Here is a 15342-nt window from a genome sequence, read left to right on the forward strand (position 1 = left end):
TGAGGATGTCGTCTACAATTGCGACTACTCCGTCGAGGTCTTCATAGGTTTCATCGATCTTCCGCTGGAATTCATCCTGAGCTGAGATAAGACCAAATGGTAAACGCAGAAATCGGTAGCGTCCAAATGGTGTGTTGAACGTTGTTAGCTTAGATGACTCTTCCGTGAGCTTGATATTCCAGTATCCTGATCGTGCGTCCATTACACTGAAGTAACGTGCTCCCACTAGCTTGGGTGTGATGTCATCTAGCGTTGGTAGAGGGTAGTGAGGGCATTTGACAGCATTGTTCAAATCTCTGGGGTCAAGACAGACTCTGAGCTTGCCTGTACGTGGTTTCTCAACTACTACTAACGCGTTGACCCACTCTGTCGGTTCTTTTTCCCGGACGATGATTTCTGTATTCTCCATGTTCTGCAGCTCCTCCTTCAGGCGACTACGTAGAGCAAGGGGTATCCTTCTCGGTGGGCAAACCACAGGGGTTGCTGCTGGGTCAAGGTGAATAGTGCATTCACCTGGGAATAGTCCGATTCCTTTGAAAACGTCAGCAAACTCCTCCATGACTGTCTGCTTCTCAACTGGTGCTGTCAATGATAGCACTAGCTTGACAAGGTCCATGTCTAAACATGCCTTTAGACCTAGCACTGGAGGTGCTTGAGTGTCAACAATGTAAAAGTCCAGCATCATGTCGCTTTCTTTGTACTTGCATTTCATCACATGTGCCTTTTACAATGAGCTGCTCACCCCCATAGCTGGTCAGTCTGCGTGAGGTGGGCTGTAGCTCACACTCATCCTTCAAGCTGTGATACTCACTCAGAGGAATTACGTTAACCTGAGATCCAGTGTCTAGTTTAAACTTAAGCTCTTTGCCCTGTTTTCCTATCTCAATATCGGCAAAAGCTTGCTCAGTCTCTGAAATCTGTTTTTCCTGTGACACAGAATCAATAAACAGTTCCTCTGCATTTGGCTCTCTATCTGGCATTTGGCTGTCACTCACTGTGTGTACTGCTTTTCCGGAAACAGCCTTGCAAACTTTAGCAAAGTGGTTCCGTTTACCACATTTAGTACATTGCCTTCCTTTGGCAGGGCAGTACTCCTTTTCTCCATGCCAGTTGTTTCCACAATATCCACAGTTTTTGAAGCGTTTTATGTCTGTGTCGCCCATTTTTAGAACTCTCTCTGTTCTTTCTGTTCTGAAACACGCTCTCTGGGCAGTGTTCTTTGGTGTGTGTCTATTAACTGCGTGCACTGTCTGTTCACTCGAGCTGCTCGTGGCGCCGGTTATGGTTTTCAACTGTGCTTGGGCTATCTCGTGCGATCTAGCTATGTCTATAGCTTTGTCCAGCGTTAGCCCGGACCCAACATTCAAAAGTTTCTCTCTCACTTTAGCTGAATGTATTCCAAACACGATACGGTCTCTGACCATCTCATCTTTATCTGCATATACACAGTCTTTTACCAGCAGTTTTAACTCGGTCACGAACTGTTCAAACGACTCACTAGCTCCTTGTACTTTCTCCTGAAACTTGTACCTAGCGAATATCGTATTTGTCTTGGGCATCACATATGCTTCAAAACGGTCAAAATAACTTTTCAGTACCTTTGTTTCATCTGCGGTGAGAGACCATGTGTTAAAAATGTCTCTCCCTTTTTCCCCGATCCACAGGAGTAGGTAGCTGCATCTTTCTTCCTCCCCTTTGCTTTTCAGTGGACCCGAGAACATCAACTCCACGTGTTGCTTGAACTTGCACCATTCTCTAGGTAAGTTCAAAGATCCCCAATTCATTCGAGGTAAGGGAGCTCCAACGATGTCCATTTCAAATCCCTGTTCTGACACCATGTCTTGTTTTGCACACTTTGTACAAAAATAATAAATTGCAGGACAACGGAGTATTACAGTTTAAACTCTTTTAATGAAGCATCAGGTCTGTAAGCTTTCTCAATCAATACAGCACCGTGTGGACAAGATGGAGTCAGGACCCCCTGGGTCCTATAAACAATAGCAGTCCTTACAGATGCCTGCAGGCCAATGACAACTCAGCCTGTGATCACGTGAATATAATAGGTATTCCTTACAGATGCCTGCGGGCCAATGACAATCAATATGCAAATGTTACACCCTCCAGCTCCGCAATGACCTCCTTTAAATGAAATCACAAGCTTTCGGAGCGCTGCTCCTTCATCAGGTGAAGAAGGAGCAGCACTCCGAAAGCTTGTGATTTCAAATAAAGCTGTCGGACTATAACCTGGTGTTGTGTGACTTCTTACATTTGTCCACCCCAGTCCAACACCGGCAGCTCCACATCCTTTAAATGAACGGTCATTGCCTGGCTCCTTTTCGGCTGGCTAAGGCCAGTGGGTTCATTGTTCTGCTTCTCTTCTGAGATGGAGGTGAGAAGTGCTTTTGCATATTAGAGTGGCTTTCTAACACGTTCAAGTTCAATGGCCCCCTCCCTTTTTCCAGGACTGTCGGGCGAACCCATACATTCTGGATGACTGACAGTTCTTTTGTCACAGCCAACTGCCATGCGTTCTCTGGAGTTTTAACAAACCAGTCCCCCACGCATCTGCACAGGGCGATCCCACCACAGGGAAAACACCCTCAGCCCATAAAGTCCACAAAAATATTCTTGACTGAGTCCATTCTTCAAACAGAGACTTTGTGATCTCTTCAAGTCCAGAGGAAAACCTGGCCTATAACTGAACTGACAATCTCATGCCGTCAGGGTACGGAGATTGCGGTGTGACAACAGGAAGATTCACACTGGTGCAGTAGGAAATAAGCTTGTGAATTGGGGTTAAAGTGGGGTGAAACTGAGTGTAGAGGGAGCGTCACTCTATAAAGGTAACTTTCTGGCTTCTTGCTGCCAGTGGATGCCTTGCTCACTGTGTCTATCTGAAATTTGGATTTGTGCTGTGCATGATTTTCCACACATTTCAATTAAAGGCAGAAAATTTTGGGTAGTGCACGCCCGAATTTTTGATATGTGCTCATTACCCCTTACACTTTGCGACTTCAAAAAAAATGTGTTCCAGCATGTGGGTTTGGCTGACGAGGCATCTACTGCTCATCTCCAGGATGCTGACAAGCCCGGTATCTATTGCCCATCTCTATTGCCCTGAGAAGGTGATGGTGGCCCAATTGTGTTACAGCTGATTGCAAAACCACTTCAGGGGATATTAAGAGTGAAGCACGCAGTGTGGGACTGGAGTCACGTGGAGGCCAGACCCGCTAGGGATGTGGGGTTCCCTTCCTTGAAGGACATTAGTGAGCCAGTAAGGGGTTTACAACCTCTGGCACCATAACCAACACTACTGCACGCTTTGGCCTGTGCTGCATCAGCCAATCACAACTAGAGGGAGGGGTAGAGGTGGATGATTGACCTCACTAATTCTGGGCTATAGAGGAGAACAACCATCTGGATTCCCCACCAAGCCAAGCCAAGCGCAGGCAGCGCAAGGAGCGCACGTCAACCCAAGCACCCCACCCACCTGCCCCTTCAACCACCGTCTGCCCCACCTGTGACAGAGACTGCAGGTCCCACATTGGACTCATCAGTCACCTGCGAACTCATTTTTAATGTGGAAGCAAGTCATCCTCGGCTCCGAGGGACTGCCTAAGAAGGAGAAGAAGAGGATTCCCCACTGCCGACCACCTAAATTCCTGATGGAGAATTCCCAAATGTGGATGTTGGCTGAGGGCAGTTGGGATCTTTGTTATAATTACAATCTCCTTCTTCCAAAGTCCCCCCTTTGCTGCTGTGGTCCTGATTCTGCCTTGCGTTGGATTTCCTTCCTCAGCTGTCTCCTGTGTCTCCCCCATTCCAATGAAATAGGTCCCACATTAAGTCACGGTCTCTAGTAAAAAAGAATATGAATAAAAACAGACAGTGGATAAATGAACTGAGAAATCTTGTAATATTGCGAAAAGGAAGGTGGGTGAGTCAAAATAAAGTACTTTCTGCAATCTTTCCAGCCTCCTTTGTTTAACAGCTTTTAGATTGGCAAATAGTCATTTGTTGTAAATGAGTGAATTGTATCGTTACTCAGATGAGATTAGTAATAAAAACCTTTCTTACAGGTACAAAATCTTATTGGGACTGACAAATCAAATAAAGGCAGATGGCGAGAACTGTGTAGCCATCTTGAAACAGATCGTTCCTGTCAGCAGAGGAATGTACAGCATCGGACTCACCAAGGTCTGATAAGAAATTCATCCATATGACAAGTTTGTCTGCTTCTACATTATCTTCTGTTGCTGTCCATACACAAAGGACATCTTTGTGTTTCAGTTAGCCAAAAACAGATTGGATGCTACGGAATTTTTCCCCACTCGCCTCCAACATTTTTTGCTCCGGTTTTCTCTCCTCTCCTGAAGGCACTGACTCTCACTGGGGTACGGGTTCCACAGGCACTGACTCACTGGGGTACAATTCCACAGACACTGACTCACTGGGGTACAGTCCCGCAGACACTGACTCTCACTGGGGTACAGTTCCACAGGCACTGACTCTCACTGGGGTACAGTTCCACAGACATGGACTCTCACTGGGGTACTGGTTCCACAGACACTGACTCTGACTGGGGTACAGTTCCACAGACACTGACTCTCACTGGGGTACAGTTCCACTGGTGCTGACTCTCACTGGGGTACAGTTTCACAGGCACTGACTCTCACTGTGGTACAATTCCACAGACACGGACTCTCACTGGGGTACAGTTCCACTGGTGCTGACTCTCACTGGGGTACAGTTTCACAGGCACTGACTCACTGAGGTACAATTCCACAGACACGGACTCTCACTGGGGTACAGTTCCACAGACACTGACTCTCACTGGGGTACAGTTCCACAGGCACTGACTCTCACTGGGGTACAGTTCCACAGACACTGACTCTCACTGGGGTACAGTTCCACAGGCACTGACTCTCACTGGGGTACAGTTCCACAGACACTGACTCTCACTGGGGTACAGTTCCACAGGCACTGACTCTCACTGGGGTACAGTTCCACAGGCACTGACTCTCACTGGGGTATGGGTTCCACAGACACTGACTCTCACTGGGGTATGGGTTCCACAGACACTGACTCTCACTGGGGTACAGTTCCACAGGCACTGACTCTCACTGGGGTACAGATTCGGGGGTGGGGGGGGTTGATGCTTGCTGAGGTGATTCCATGGGAAGTGATAACCTTCTAGAACTTTACCTAATTGGCTTCTTTTGTGAGTCTGGAGATTAAGGGAATAATTTTAACAGAACCCGTCTGGTGCGAAACTGATATATTTAGGTGTGTATAAGTCCTATCATGTGTCGAATACTGGACATTGAAACTTAAATTAACATTTGTACTGGAGAGAGGGGTGAAAGTGCTGTAGATTTCCTTATAAAATTCAGTAAAACTCTACATTTAACAATATTTGGAGAGTAACAAGCTGGCATCTGGTTTTATTTCAGCTTTTTATCAAAGAGAGTTTATACCACACCTTGGACAGCAAGCGGGATGGCCTCCTACTCATTGCCTCCCTCACCCTGCAACGCTATGCACGTGGATTCTTTGCAAGGAAACGCTATACAAAGCTCCGGAGAATAATCATTCTGCTGCAGGCTTCTGCCAGAGGCTACCTCACTAGGTAGGAGAGAAATAAGAACATAGAAAAAGGAGCAGGAGTGGTCCATTCGGCCCCTCGAGGCTGCTCTGCCACTCAGTAAGACTATACCAGCACCCATGGGACTTTACCCCCGCGCCCATGGGACTCTACCCCAGCACCCATGGGACTCTACCCCAGTACCCATGGGACTCTACCCCCTGCGCCCATGGGACTCTACCCCCGCGCCCATGGGACTCTACCCCCGCACCCATGGGACTCTACCCCCGCGCCCATGGTACTCTACCCCCGCGCCCATGGGACTCTGCCCCCTGCGCCCATGGGACTCTACCCTCGCACCCATGAGACTCTACCCCGGCACCCATGGTACTCTACCCCCTGCGCCCATGGGATTCTACCCCCGCGCCCATGGGACTCTACCCCCTGCGCCCATGGGACTCTACCCCCGCGCCCATGGGACTCTACCCCCGCACCCATGGGACTCTACCCTCGCACCCATGGGACTCTACCCCCGCACCCATGGGACTCTACCCCCGCACCCATGGGACTCTACCCTCGCACCCATGGGACTCTACCCTCGCACCCATGGGACTCTACCCCCGCACCCATGGGACTCTACCCCCGCACCCATGGGACTCTACCCCGGCACCCATGGGACTCTACCCCCGCACCCATGGGACTCTACCCCCGCACCCATGGGACTCTACCCCGGCACCCATGGGACTCTACCCCCTGCGCCCATGGTACTCTACCCCCGCGCCCATGGGATTCTACCCCCGCGCCCATGGGATTCTACCCCCGCGCCCATGGGACTCTACCCCCTGCGCCCATGGGATTCTACCCCCGCGCCCATGGGACTCTACCCCTGCGCCCATGGGACTCTACCCCCGCGCCCATGGGACTCTACCCCCTGCGCCCATGGGACTCTACCCCTGCGCCCATGGGATTCTACCCCCGCGCCCATGGGACTCTACCCCCGCGCCCATGGGACTCTACCACCGCACCCATGGGACTCTACCACCGCACCCATGGGACTCTACCCTCGCACCCATGGGACTCTGCCCCCTGCACCCATGGGACTCTACCCCCTGCGCCCATGGGACTCTACCCCCGCACCCATGAGACTCTACCCCAGCACCCATGGGACTCTACCCCCTGCGCCCATGGGATTCTACCCCCGCGCCCATGGGACTCTACCCCCGCGCCCATGGGATTCTACCCCCGCGCCCGTGGAACTCTACCCCCGCGCCCATGGGACTCTACCCCCTGCGCCCATGGGACTCTTCCCCCGCACCCATGGGACTCTACCCTCGCACCCATGAGACTCTACCCCAGCACCCATGGGACTCTACCCCCTGCGCCCATGGGATTCTACCCCCGCACCCATGGGACTCTACCCCGGCACCGATGGGATTCTACGCCAGCACCAATGGGACTCTACCCCATGAAGGGCTTGCGCCTTCAGCAGGAGTGAAATTTGGTTAAAAAACAGGAGTAAAGAATTGCGATGATAGCGCGCCACTCGAGGTATAAAGATAAGGGCCCAAGAGTCTGTGACTGCAATCCAGTGGTTAAACTGGAGTCATGCTTTGCAGCGCTGACCCCACCGGAGTTTGCAGGGTCAGTGGCGCCTAGTTTGCATAGGGCTGACAGGTGGCACTGTTGGTACAGACACATGCCCATCTACCACCTCTCCCTTCACAGCCGGAGATCCAGTGCCTGCCCAGCATGGGGTGTGAGGGCGACCAGAACTCACCCCTTGGCTCCCCATTTCAAGGATCTATTTCCCTGGGTGGTCCCGACCCCCACCCTGGGCAGGGCCCACTTGCACCCATCTGGCGGCCCCTACCCCTTGCTGTCATCAGCATCCTGGCTTCCAGGTCTAAGCCAGGCTGCGAGTGAGCCACGGAGGTGAGAATCCTGGCACAGGAGTCTCTGCACCTGGGGGCACCAACTGAGGTTATTGGCCTTGTGAGGAGTGAGCGCAGGTTCCCGGAAACCACCGGTCCCAGCATAACAATGTCCCGCCATTTCCTGAGTTAGGGCGGGAGACCAGTGGAACCGATATCAGAAGGATCTTCCCGCACTTGTATTTTGCTCTTTGTTTTGCTTTACAGGAAAAAATTCCAAAAGTTTAAGGAAAGTTTGATCAAAGTGCGATCCATCGTCCTCATGTTTGCGAATCGCAAAAGATTCCTCAGAGTAAGTAGGAACGTTGAGTGCGACATTTTACATAGCGTCATCCCGGACTCCGTGTCCACCGGGTCCGTGTTCACCTGGTCCGTGTCCACCGGGTCCGGGTCCAGGGTCCGGGGTCCAGGGTCCGGGGTCCGGGGTCCATGTCCACCTGGGTCAGTGGTTGAGATGGGTATTAACGATTACCTACCTGTCAATTTTTGAAAAAGAGATGGTGTCCTGGCCAACATTCCTCACTCAATCATCTAAGAATGGGCTAACTGGTTACTCACCTTGTTGATTTTTGTGGGATCTTGGTGTGCACAAAATGACTGCTATGTTCGGCTGCATTTTTGGCGATAGTGACCACAATTCGGTGAGATTTAAGGTGGTCATGGAAAAAGACAAAGACGGCCCGGAAATCAGGGTTCTAAATTGGGGGAAGGCCGATTTTAATAAGATAAGACAGGATCTGGCAAAAGTGGACTGGGAGCAGCTACTTATAGGAAAATCCACATCAAAACAGTGGGAGGCTTTCAGAAGGGAAATAGAGAGAGTACAACGCCAACATGTTCCTGTAAAGGTCAAGGGTGGGACCAACAAGCAAAGGGAACCTTGGATGACAAAGGATATACAAAAATGCATTAGGAAAAAAAGGGGGGCTTTTGGCAGTTACAAAAGACAAAAGACAGTGGAAGTCCTAGAGGAGTATAAGAGGTGCAGGGGCATACTTAAAAAGGAAATTAGGAGGGCGAGGAGGGGCCATGAAATAACACTGGCGAGCAAAATAAAGGAAAATCCTAAGATGTTTTATAAGTATATTAAGGGCAAGAGGATAACCAGGGAAAGGGTAGGGCCCATTAGGGACCAAAGTGGCAAGCTGTGTGTAGAGCCAGATGAAGTAGGTGGGGTTTTAAATGAATTTTTTGCCTCAGTGTTCACTATGGAGAAAGACGATGTAGACATAGAAGTCGGGCAAGGGGACTGTGACATACTTGAACATATTAGCATCGAGAGGGAGGAGGTACTAGCGGTTTTAGCAGGCCAAAAAGTGGATAAATCCCCAGGCCCGGACGAGATGTATCCCAGGCTGTTGTGTGAGGCAAAGGAGGAGATTGCAGGAGCTCTGACACAAATTTTCAGAACCTCTCTGGCCACAGGGGATGTACCAGAGGACTGGAGAACAGCTAACGTAGTACCATTATTCAAGAAGGGTAGCAGGGATAAACCAGGGAATTACAGGCCAGTGAGCCTAACATCTGTGGTAGGGAAATTATTGGAAAAAATTCTGAGGGACAAAATTAGTCTCCACTTGGAGAGGCAAGGATTAATCGGGGATAGTCAGCATGGCTTTGTCAAGGGTAAATCATGTCTGACCAATCTGATTGAATTTTTCGAGGGGGTGACTAGGTGTGTGGATGAGGGAAATGCTGTGGATGTGGTTTACATGGACTTCAGTAAAGCTTTTGACAAGGTCCCGCATAGGAGACTGGTCAAGAAGGTAAGAGCCCATGGGATCCAGGGGGCCTTGGCGCGTTGGATCCTAAACTGGCTGAGTGGCAGGAGGCAGAGGGTGATGGTCGAAGGTTGCTTTTGTGACTGGAAGCCTGTGTCCAGTGGGATACCTCAGGGATCGGTGCTGGGTCCCTTGCTGTTTGTGATCTACATTAATGATTTGGATGAGAATGTAAAGGGTATGATCAGTAAGTTCGCGGATGACACGAAAATTGGTGGGGTGGTAAATTGCGAGGAGGAAAGCCTCAGGCTACAGGACGATATTAACGGGTTGGTCAGATGGGCGGAAAAGTGGCAAATGGAATTTAACCTGGAAAAGTGCGAGGTGATGCATTTTGGACGGACAAATAAGGCAAGGGAATACACAATGAGTGGTAGGACCCTAGGAAGTACAGAGGGTCAGAGGGATCTTGGTGTACATGTACATAGATCCCTGAAGGCAGCGGAACAGGTAGATAAGGTGGTTAAAAAGGCTTATGGGATACTTGCCTTCATTAGCAGAGGCATAGCATATAAGAGCAGGGAGGTTATGATGGAGCTGTACAAAACGCTGGTGAGGCCACAGCTGGAGTACTGTGTGCAGTTCTGGTCGCCTCACTATAGGGAGGATGTGATTGCTTTGGAGAGGGTGCAGAGAAGATTCACCAGGATGTTACCTGGGATGGAGCGCCTCAGCTATGAAGAAAGACTCAACAGGCTGGGGTTGTTTTCCTTGGAGCAAAGGAGGCTGAGGGGGGACCTGATTGAGGTGTACAAAATGATGAGGGGTGTAGATAGGGTAGATAAAGAGGAACTTTTCCCCTTAGTAGGGGGGTCAATAACAAGGGGGCACAGATTCAGGGTAAGGGGCAGGAGATTTAGGGGGGATTTGAGGAGGAACTTTTTCACCCAGAGGGTGGTTGGAAGCTGGAACTCACTGCCTGAAAGGGTGGTAGAGGCAGGAACCCTCACAACATTCAAGAAGCATTTGGATGAGCACTTAAAATGCCATTGCATACAAGGCTATGGACCAAATGCTGGAAAATGGGATTAGACTGGACAGGGAGGGATGGGCGGCGCAGACACGATGGGCCGAAGGGCCTCTTTCTGTGCTGTAAAACTCTATGACTCTATGACTCTATAACAGTTGCTACACTTCAAAGTAATTCATTACGGGGTTGAATCTCCGCGGGGCCTCATGTTCTCCGACGGGTAAATGAGATGCCTTTTCTCCAGGGTTTGCACAGATCTCCTGCTGCGGTGACGGCAGGGGATCGGGAATTCCGCTGGAGATTAAGGGCGTGTAGTAAAACACTGTTGGATGTTTCTGAGATGTGAGATGACATTTTATTTTCCTAAAATACATTTTTCTCTTTTGTAGATACGAGAACAGAAACGTGAGAGGATTGAGATGGTAACGGACGTCTTTTCATATAATTCTTGGTTTATCTCCCATTTCTCCTCATACTGGGGTACAGTCTCACATACTGGGGTACGGTATCCCATACTGGGGTACAGTATCTCATACCGGGGTAACGGTATCTCATACCGGGGTACAGTCCCACATGCTGGGGTATGGTCCCACATGCTGGGGTATGGTATTGCATGCTGGGGTATGGTATTGCATGCTGGGGAACGCTACACTCCCGATGACATTCATGGCTTTTCTATAATTGTGTCCCTGAAAGTGCACATTACCCGAACACTAAAATGCTATTGGCCTTTTTAATTACTTTATCAGTCAACAATTAGACTTTTATTGAACCCCAGGATTTTCTGTTCATCCTGCAGCATCTTTCCATTCAGTTTACACTCCTATTACTCATTTTTCCTCCCAAAATGTTTTACCTCTCACCTGTCCACATTAAGCTTCATCTGCATCTGCCGGCCCATCCCTTCTAACCCACTCACCCTAACCCACTCACCCTAACCCTAACCCTAACCCTAACCCACTCACCCTAACCCTAACCCTAACCCACTAACCCTAACCGACTAGCCCTCACCCTAACCCACTAACCATCACCCTCACCCTAACCCTCTCCCTCTCCCTAACCCTCACCCTAACCCTAACCCCCTAACCCCCTAACCCTAACCCACTAACCCTAACCGACTAGCCCTCACCCTAACCCACTAACCATCACCCTCACCCTCACCCTAACCCTCTCCCTCTCCCTCACCCTCACCCTTACCCTCACCCTCACCCTCACCCTAACCCTCAACCTCACCCTAACCCACACCCTAACCCACTAACCCTCACCTTAACCCACTCACCCTCACCCTAACCCACTCACCCTAACCCTCACCCTAACCCTAACCCACTAACCCTAATCCTAACCCACTAACCCTAACCCACTAACCCTAATCCTAACCCACTAACCCTAACCCACTAACCCTAACCCTAACCCACTCACCCTAACCCTAACCCACTAACCCTAATCCTAACCCACTAACCCTAACCCACTAACCTAACCCTAACCCACTCACCCTAACCCTAACCCACTAACCCTAACCCTGAACCTTTTTTCCCATCAATCATATTTCTATCCAGGCTGCTACATTTCCTCCTGTCCAGTATGTTTGAATTTTGGTGGCATGCATTCTATGAGCTGCCTATTGAAAGCCTTCTGAGAATCCATATACTCTACCTCTACTGCATTCCCTTTATCTCTCCATTCAGTCAAAAAACTCTATTAGAAACATAAGAATATAGGAATTGCTAGACGGAAAAAGGCCGCAGTCCATCGAGTTCACGAGGAAATCCCAGTGGCGGAGAGCTTTGGGAACTATAGGTCCAAAATCACCTGTTCTTCCCAAGCACGCTGCACTTACCACACGTCATGTCTCAAATTACTTGGATACTGTGTCCCAAAATATTAATGTTTTTTGTCACCCTGTTGATTAGTTGCTGTCTCCATATTGAGACCCCAGCTGTATTTGTGAAGTTATTTCAGATTTCCAGCATCCATTGTATTTTGCTTTTTTGTATTTGTGAAGTTATTCTGCTGAGAATTTAAATGTAAAACAATGATCTTTTCAATCAGGAACAAACGATGAGGGAAGTGGTGAATGTCGCCCACCTGGACATTCCTGCTGAGTTGGCCTGCTTGCTCCAAGCTGCAGCAGGTACGCTTCTCAGCTGATTACTCTGTGTGATTTTCTACCTCCGTTTCTCTCTCTTTTCCCTGTCTGTCTCTGTGTTTCTCACTCTCTCGCTCTCTATCTCTGCCATTGTAGTGGAAATATTACAGCAGTAAATAACTCAGTCATACAGCGTAAAGATTACAGGCAAAATATTCCAGGAGTCAATATCTGCAAATTGTGCAGTCCCATTAAATCTGGCCTTAAATGTCACAAAAACTGTAATGTTGTACCTCTTAACTCGGAAAACACGAGAAGCCAGAGCTTTGAACACACTACACCAGTGAAATTATCTGGGGAAAGGATTCTCTCTGTGTGCCTGGTGCAGTGAGATTGTAAGTGGAATCTTTATAAGCATACTGGCAGTTTCAGTACAGAAAACGTACAGATGAAATCTGCCCCCGCTCATCTATTGCTGCTAATCGATGCTTTTATATCACCGTTTGCTTTCTACAAGTTGTGTTACTTTTCATTTTCTACCTTGAGTCCATGAAATATTGACCCCATTTTCTCACTGAGAAATATATGTTGAATATACTGAGAAATTATTAAGCCCCTTTTAGAGAGAAACCTGTTGCTGTCTGAATGTTATTTGTTTTCTTGCAGCTGGGGAAGAAATCCACGGCGATTGCATTATCCAGATTGAAATTCCAAAGGTGCAATCAGAGGAACAGCTAATAATGGCTCTTGATATCAACAACTACTCTTTCTCCAAATTTGTACGAGCTCACTTCAAGGTGGGTTTGTGTGTGATCTTGTGCTGGTTACACGGCACATAAATGATTTGGAGGTGGGAACAGAGGCTGTTTCTTATGTTGGTGCCTTTTCTTGTGCAGAACCATTTATTCGGTATGTTGACTGCTCCACTGGATGAAGCACTGACCCAATCAGAAGAGGATCTGAAACAAGAAGCTGTTACGATCTTCAAACTGGTAAGATTCATAGAACAGGACTGACTGTTAACAAATTGTGTGGAGCGAGTGATGTAACCGCAATACATAAGAAATAGGAGCAGGAGTCGGCCATTCAGCCCCTCGAGCCTGCTCCGCCATTCAATGAGATCATGGCTGATCTGATCTTGGCCTCAACTCCACTTCCCTGCCCGCTTCCCATAAACCTTGATTCCCCTGTTTTTCAAAAATCTGTGTCTCTCCGCCTTGAATATATTCACTGACTCCGCCTCCACAGCTCTCCGGGGTAGAGAATTCCAAAGAAACACGACCCTCTGAGAGAAGAAATTCCTCCTCATCTCCGTTTTAAATGGTCGACCCCTTAATCTGAAACTATGCCCCCTAGTTCTAGATTCCCCCACGAGGGGAAACATCCTCCCTGCATCTACCCTGTCCAACCCCCTCAGAATCTTATATGTTTCAATAAAATCCTCTCTCATCCTTCTAAACTCCAATGAGTATCGGCCCAACCTGCTCAACCTTTCCTCATAAGACAACCCCTTCATCTCCGGAATCAACCTCGTGAACCGCCTCTGAACTGCCTCCAATCCAATGTAAATAGTTGAGGCCCCAGCACTGATCCCTGTGGCACCCCACTAGATACAGTTTGCCAACCTGAAAATGACCCATTTATTCCGACTCTGTTTTCTGTCAATTAGCCAATCCTCTATCCAGTCTAATATATTCTTTCTTCTTAGACAGTCCCTCGGAACCGAGGATGACTTGCTTCCACATTTAAAATGAGTTCTCAGGTGACTGGTGAGTCCAATGTGGGACCTACAGTCTCTGTCATAGGTGGGGCAGATGGTGGTTGAAGGGGCGGGTGGATGGGGTGCTTGGATTGACATGTGCTGCTTGCGTTTGGCTTCCGCTTGCTCCCGGCGAAGAGACTCGAGGTGTTCGGCACCTTCCCAGATCTACTTTGTGCAGTCTTGGGCCAGGGATTCCCAGGTGTCGGTGGGGATGTTGCACTTTTTCAAGGAGGCTTTGAGGGTGTCCTTGAAGCATTTCCTCTGCCCACCTGGGGCTCTCTTGCCATGTCGGAGCTCTGAGTAAAGCACTTGTTTTGGGAGTCTCGTATCGGGCATGCGGATGATGTGACCCGTCCATCAGAGCTGATCGAACGTGGTCAAAGCTTCGAAGCTGGGGATGTTGGCCTGAGCGAGAACACTGACATTGGTGCGCCTATCCTGCCAATGGATTGGCAGGGTCTTGCGGAGGCAGCGTTGGTGGTACCTCTCCAGTGCTTTGAGGTGCCTACTGTACATGGTCCATGTCTCTGAGACATACACGAGGGCGGGTATTACTACTGCTCTGTAGACCATGAGCTTAGTGCCGGGTTTGAGGTTCTGGTCTTCAAACACTCTCTTCCTCAGGTGACCGAAGGCTGCGCTGGCACACTGAAGGTGGTGTTGGACTTCGTCATCGACGTCCGCCCTTGTTGACAGTAGGCTCCCGAGGTATGGAAAGTGGTCCACGTTGTCCAAGGCCTTGTCGTGGATTTTGCTAATCGGGGGGCAGTACTGTGTGATGGGGGCAGGTTGGTAGAGGACCTTTGTCTTACGGATGTTTAGTGTAAGGCCCATGCTCTCGTATGCTTCAGTGAAGGTGTTAACGATGGTTTGGAGTTCGACCTCTTAGTGTGCGCAGACACGAGCGTCGTCTGCATACGGCAATTCAACGACAGAGGAAAGGACGACCTTGGATCTGGACTGGAGGTGATGGAGGTTGAACAGTTTCCCGTTTGTTCTGTAAATTAGCTCCACTCCAGCGGGGAGCTTACTGAGGGTGAGATGGAGCATTGCAGCAAGGAAAATCGAGAAGAGCGTTGGTGCGATGACACAGCCTTGCTTGACTCTGGTCCGTACGTGAATTGAGTCTGTGGTGGAACCGTTGGTCAGGATCATGCCTTGCATGTCGTGGTGAAGCAGGCGGAGGATGGTGACAAACTTTTGAGGGCAGCCGAATTTGAGGAGGACA

At 49.4% G+C, this 15342-nt stretch overlaps 1 protein-coding gene across 1 annotated transcript in view; it reads left to right on the top strand.

Moving 5' to 3' along the window:
- The window catches only part of myo15aa (myosin XVAa), a 581049-nt gene that overhangs the window by 339884 nt on the left and 225823 nt on the right, over positions 1-15342 (top strand). Inside the window, 7 exon segments of the mRNA XM_086002218.1 lie at positions 4080-4197; positions 5454-5629; positions 7723-7807; positions 10656-10688; positions 12316-12397; positions 13019-13149; positions 13249-13344. Of these exon segments, the coding sequence (XP_085858344.1) occupies positions 4080-4197; positions 5454-5629; positions 7723-7807; positions 10656-10688; positions 12316-12397; positions 13019-13149; positions 13249-13344 (721 nt within the window).

This window comes from Somniosus microcephalus, chromosome 11 (assembly GCF_052327205.1).
Source record: "Somniosus microcephalus isolate GS21.2 chromosome 11, FLI_Smic_1.0, whole genome shotgun sequence".
Taxonomy (NCBI): Eukaryota; Metazoa; Chordata; class Chondrichthyes; order Squaliformes; family Somniosidae; genus Somniosus; species Somniosus microcephalus.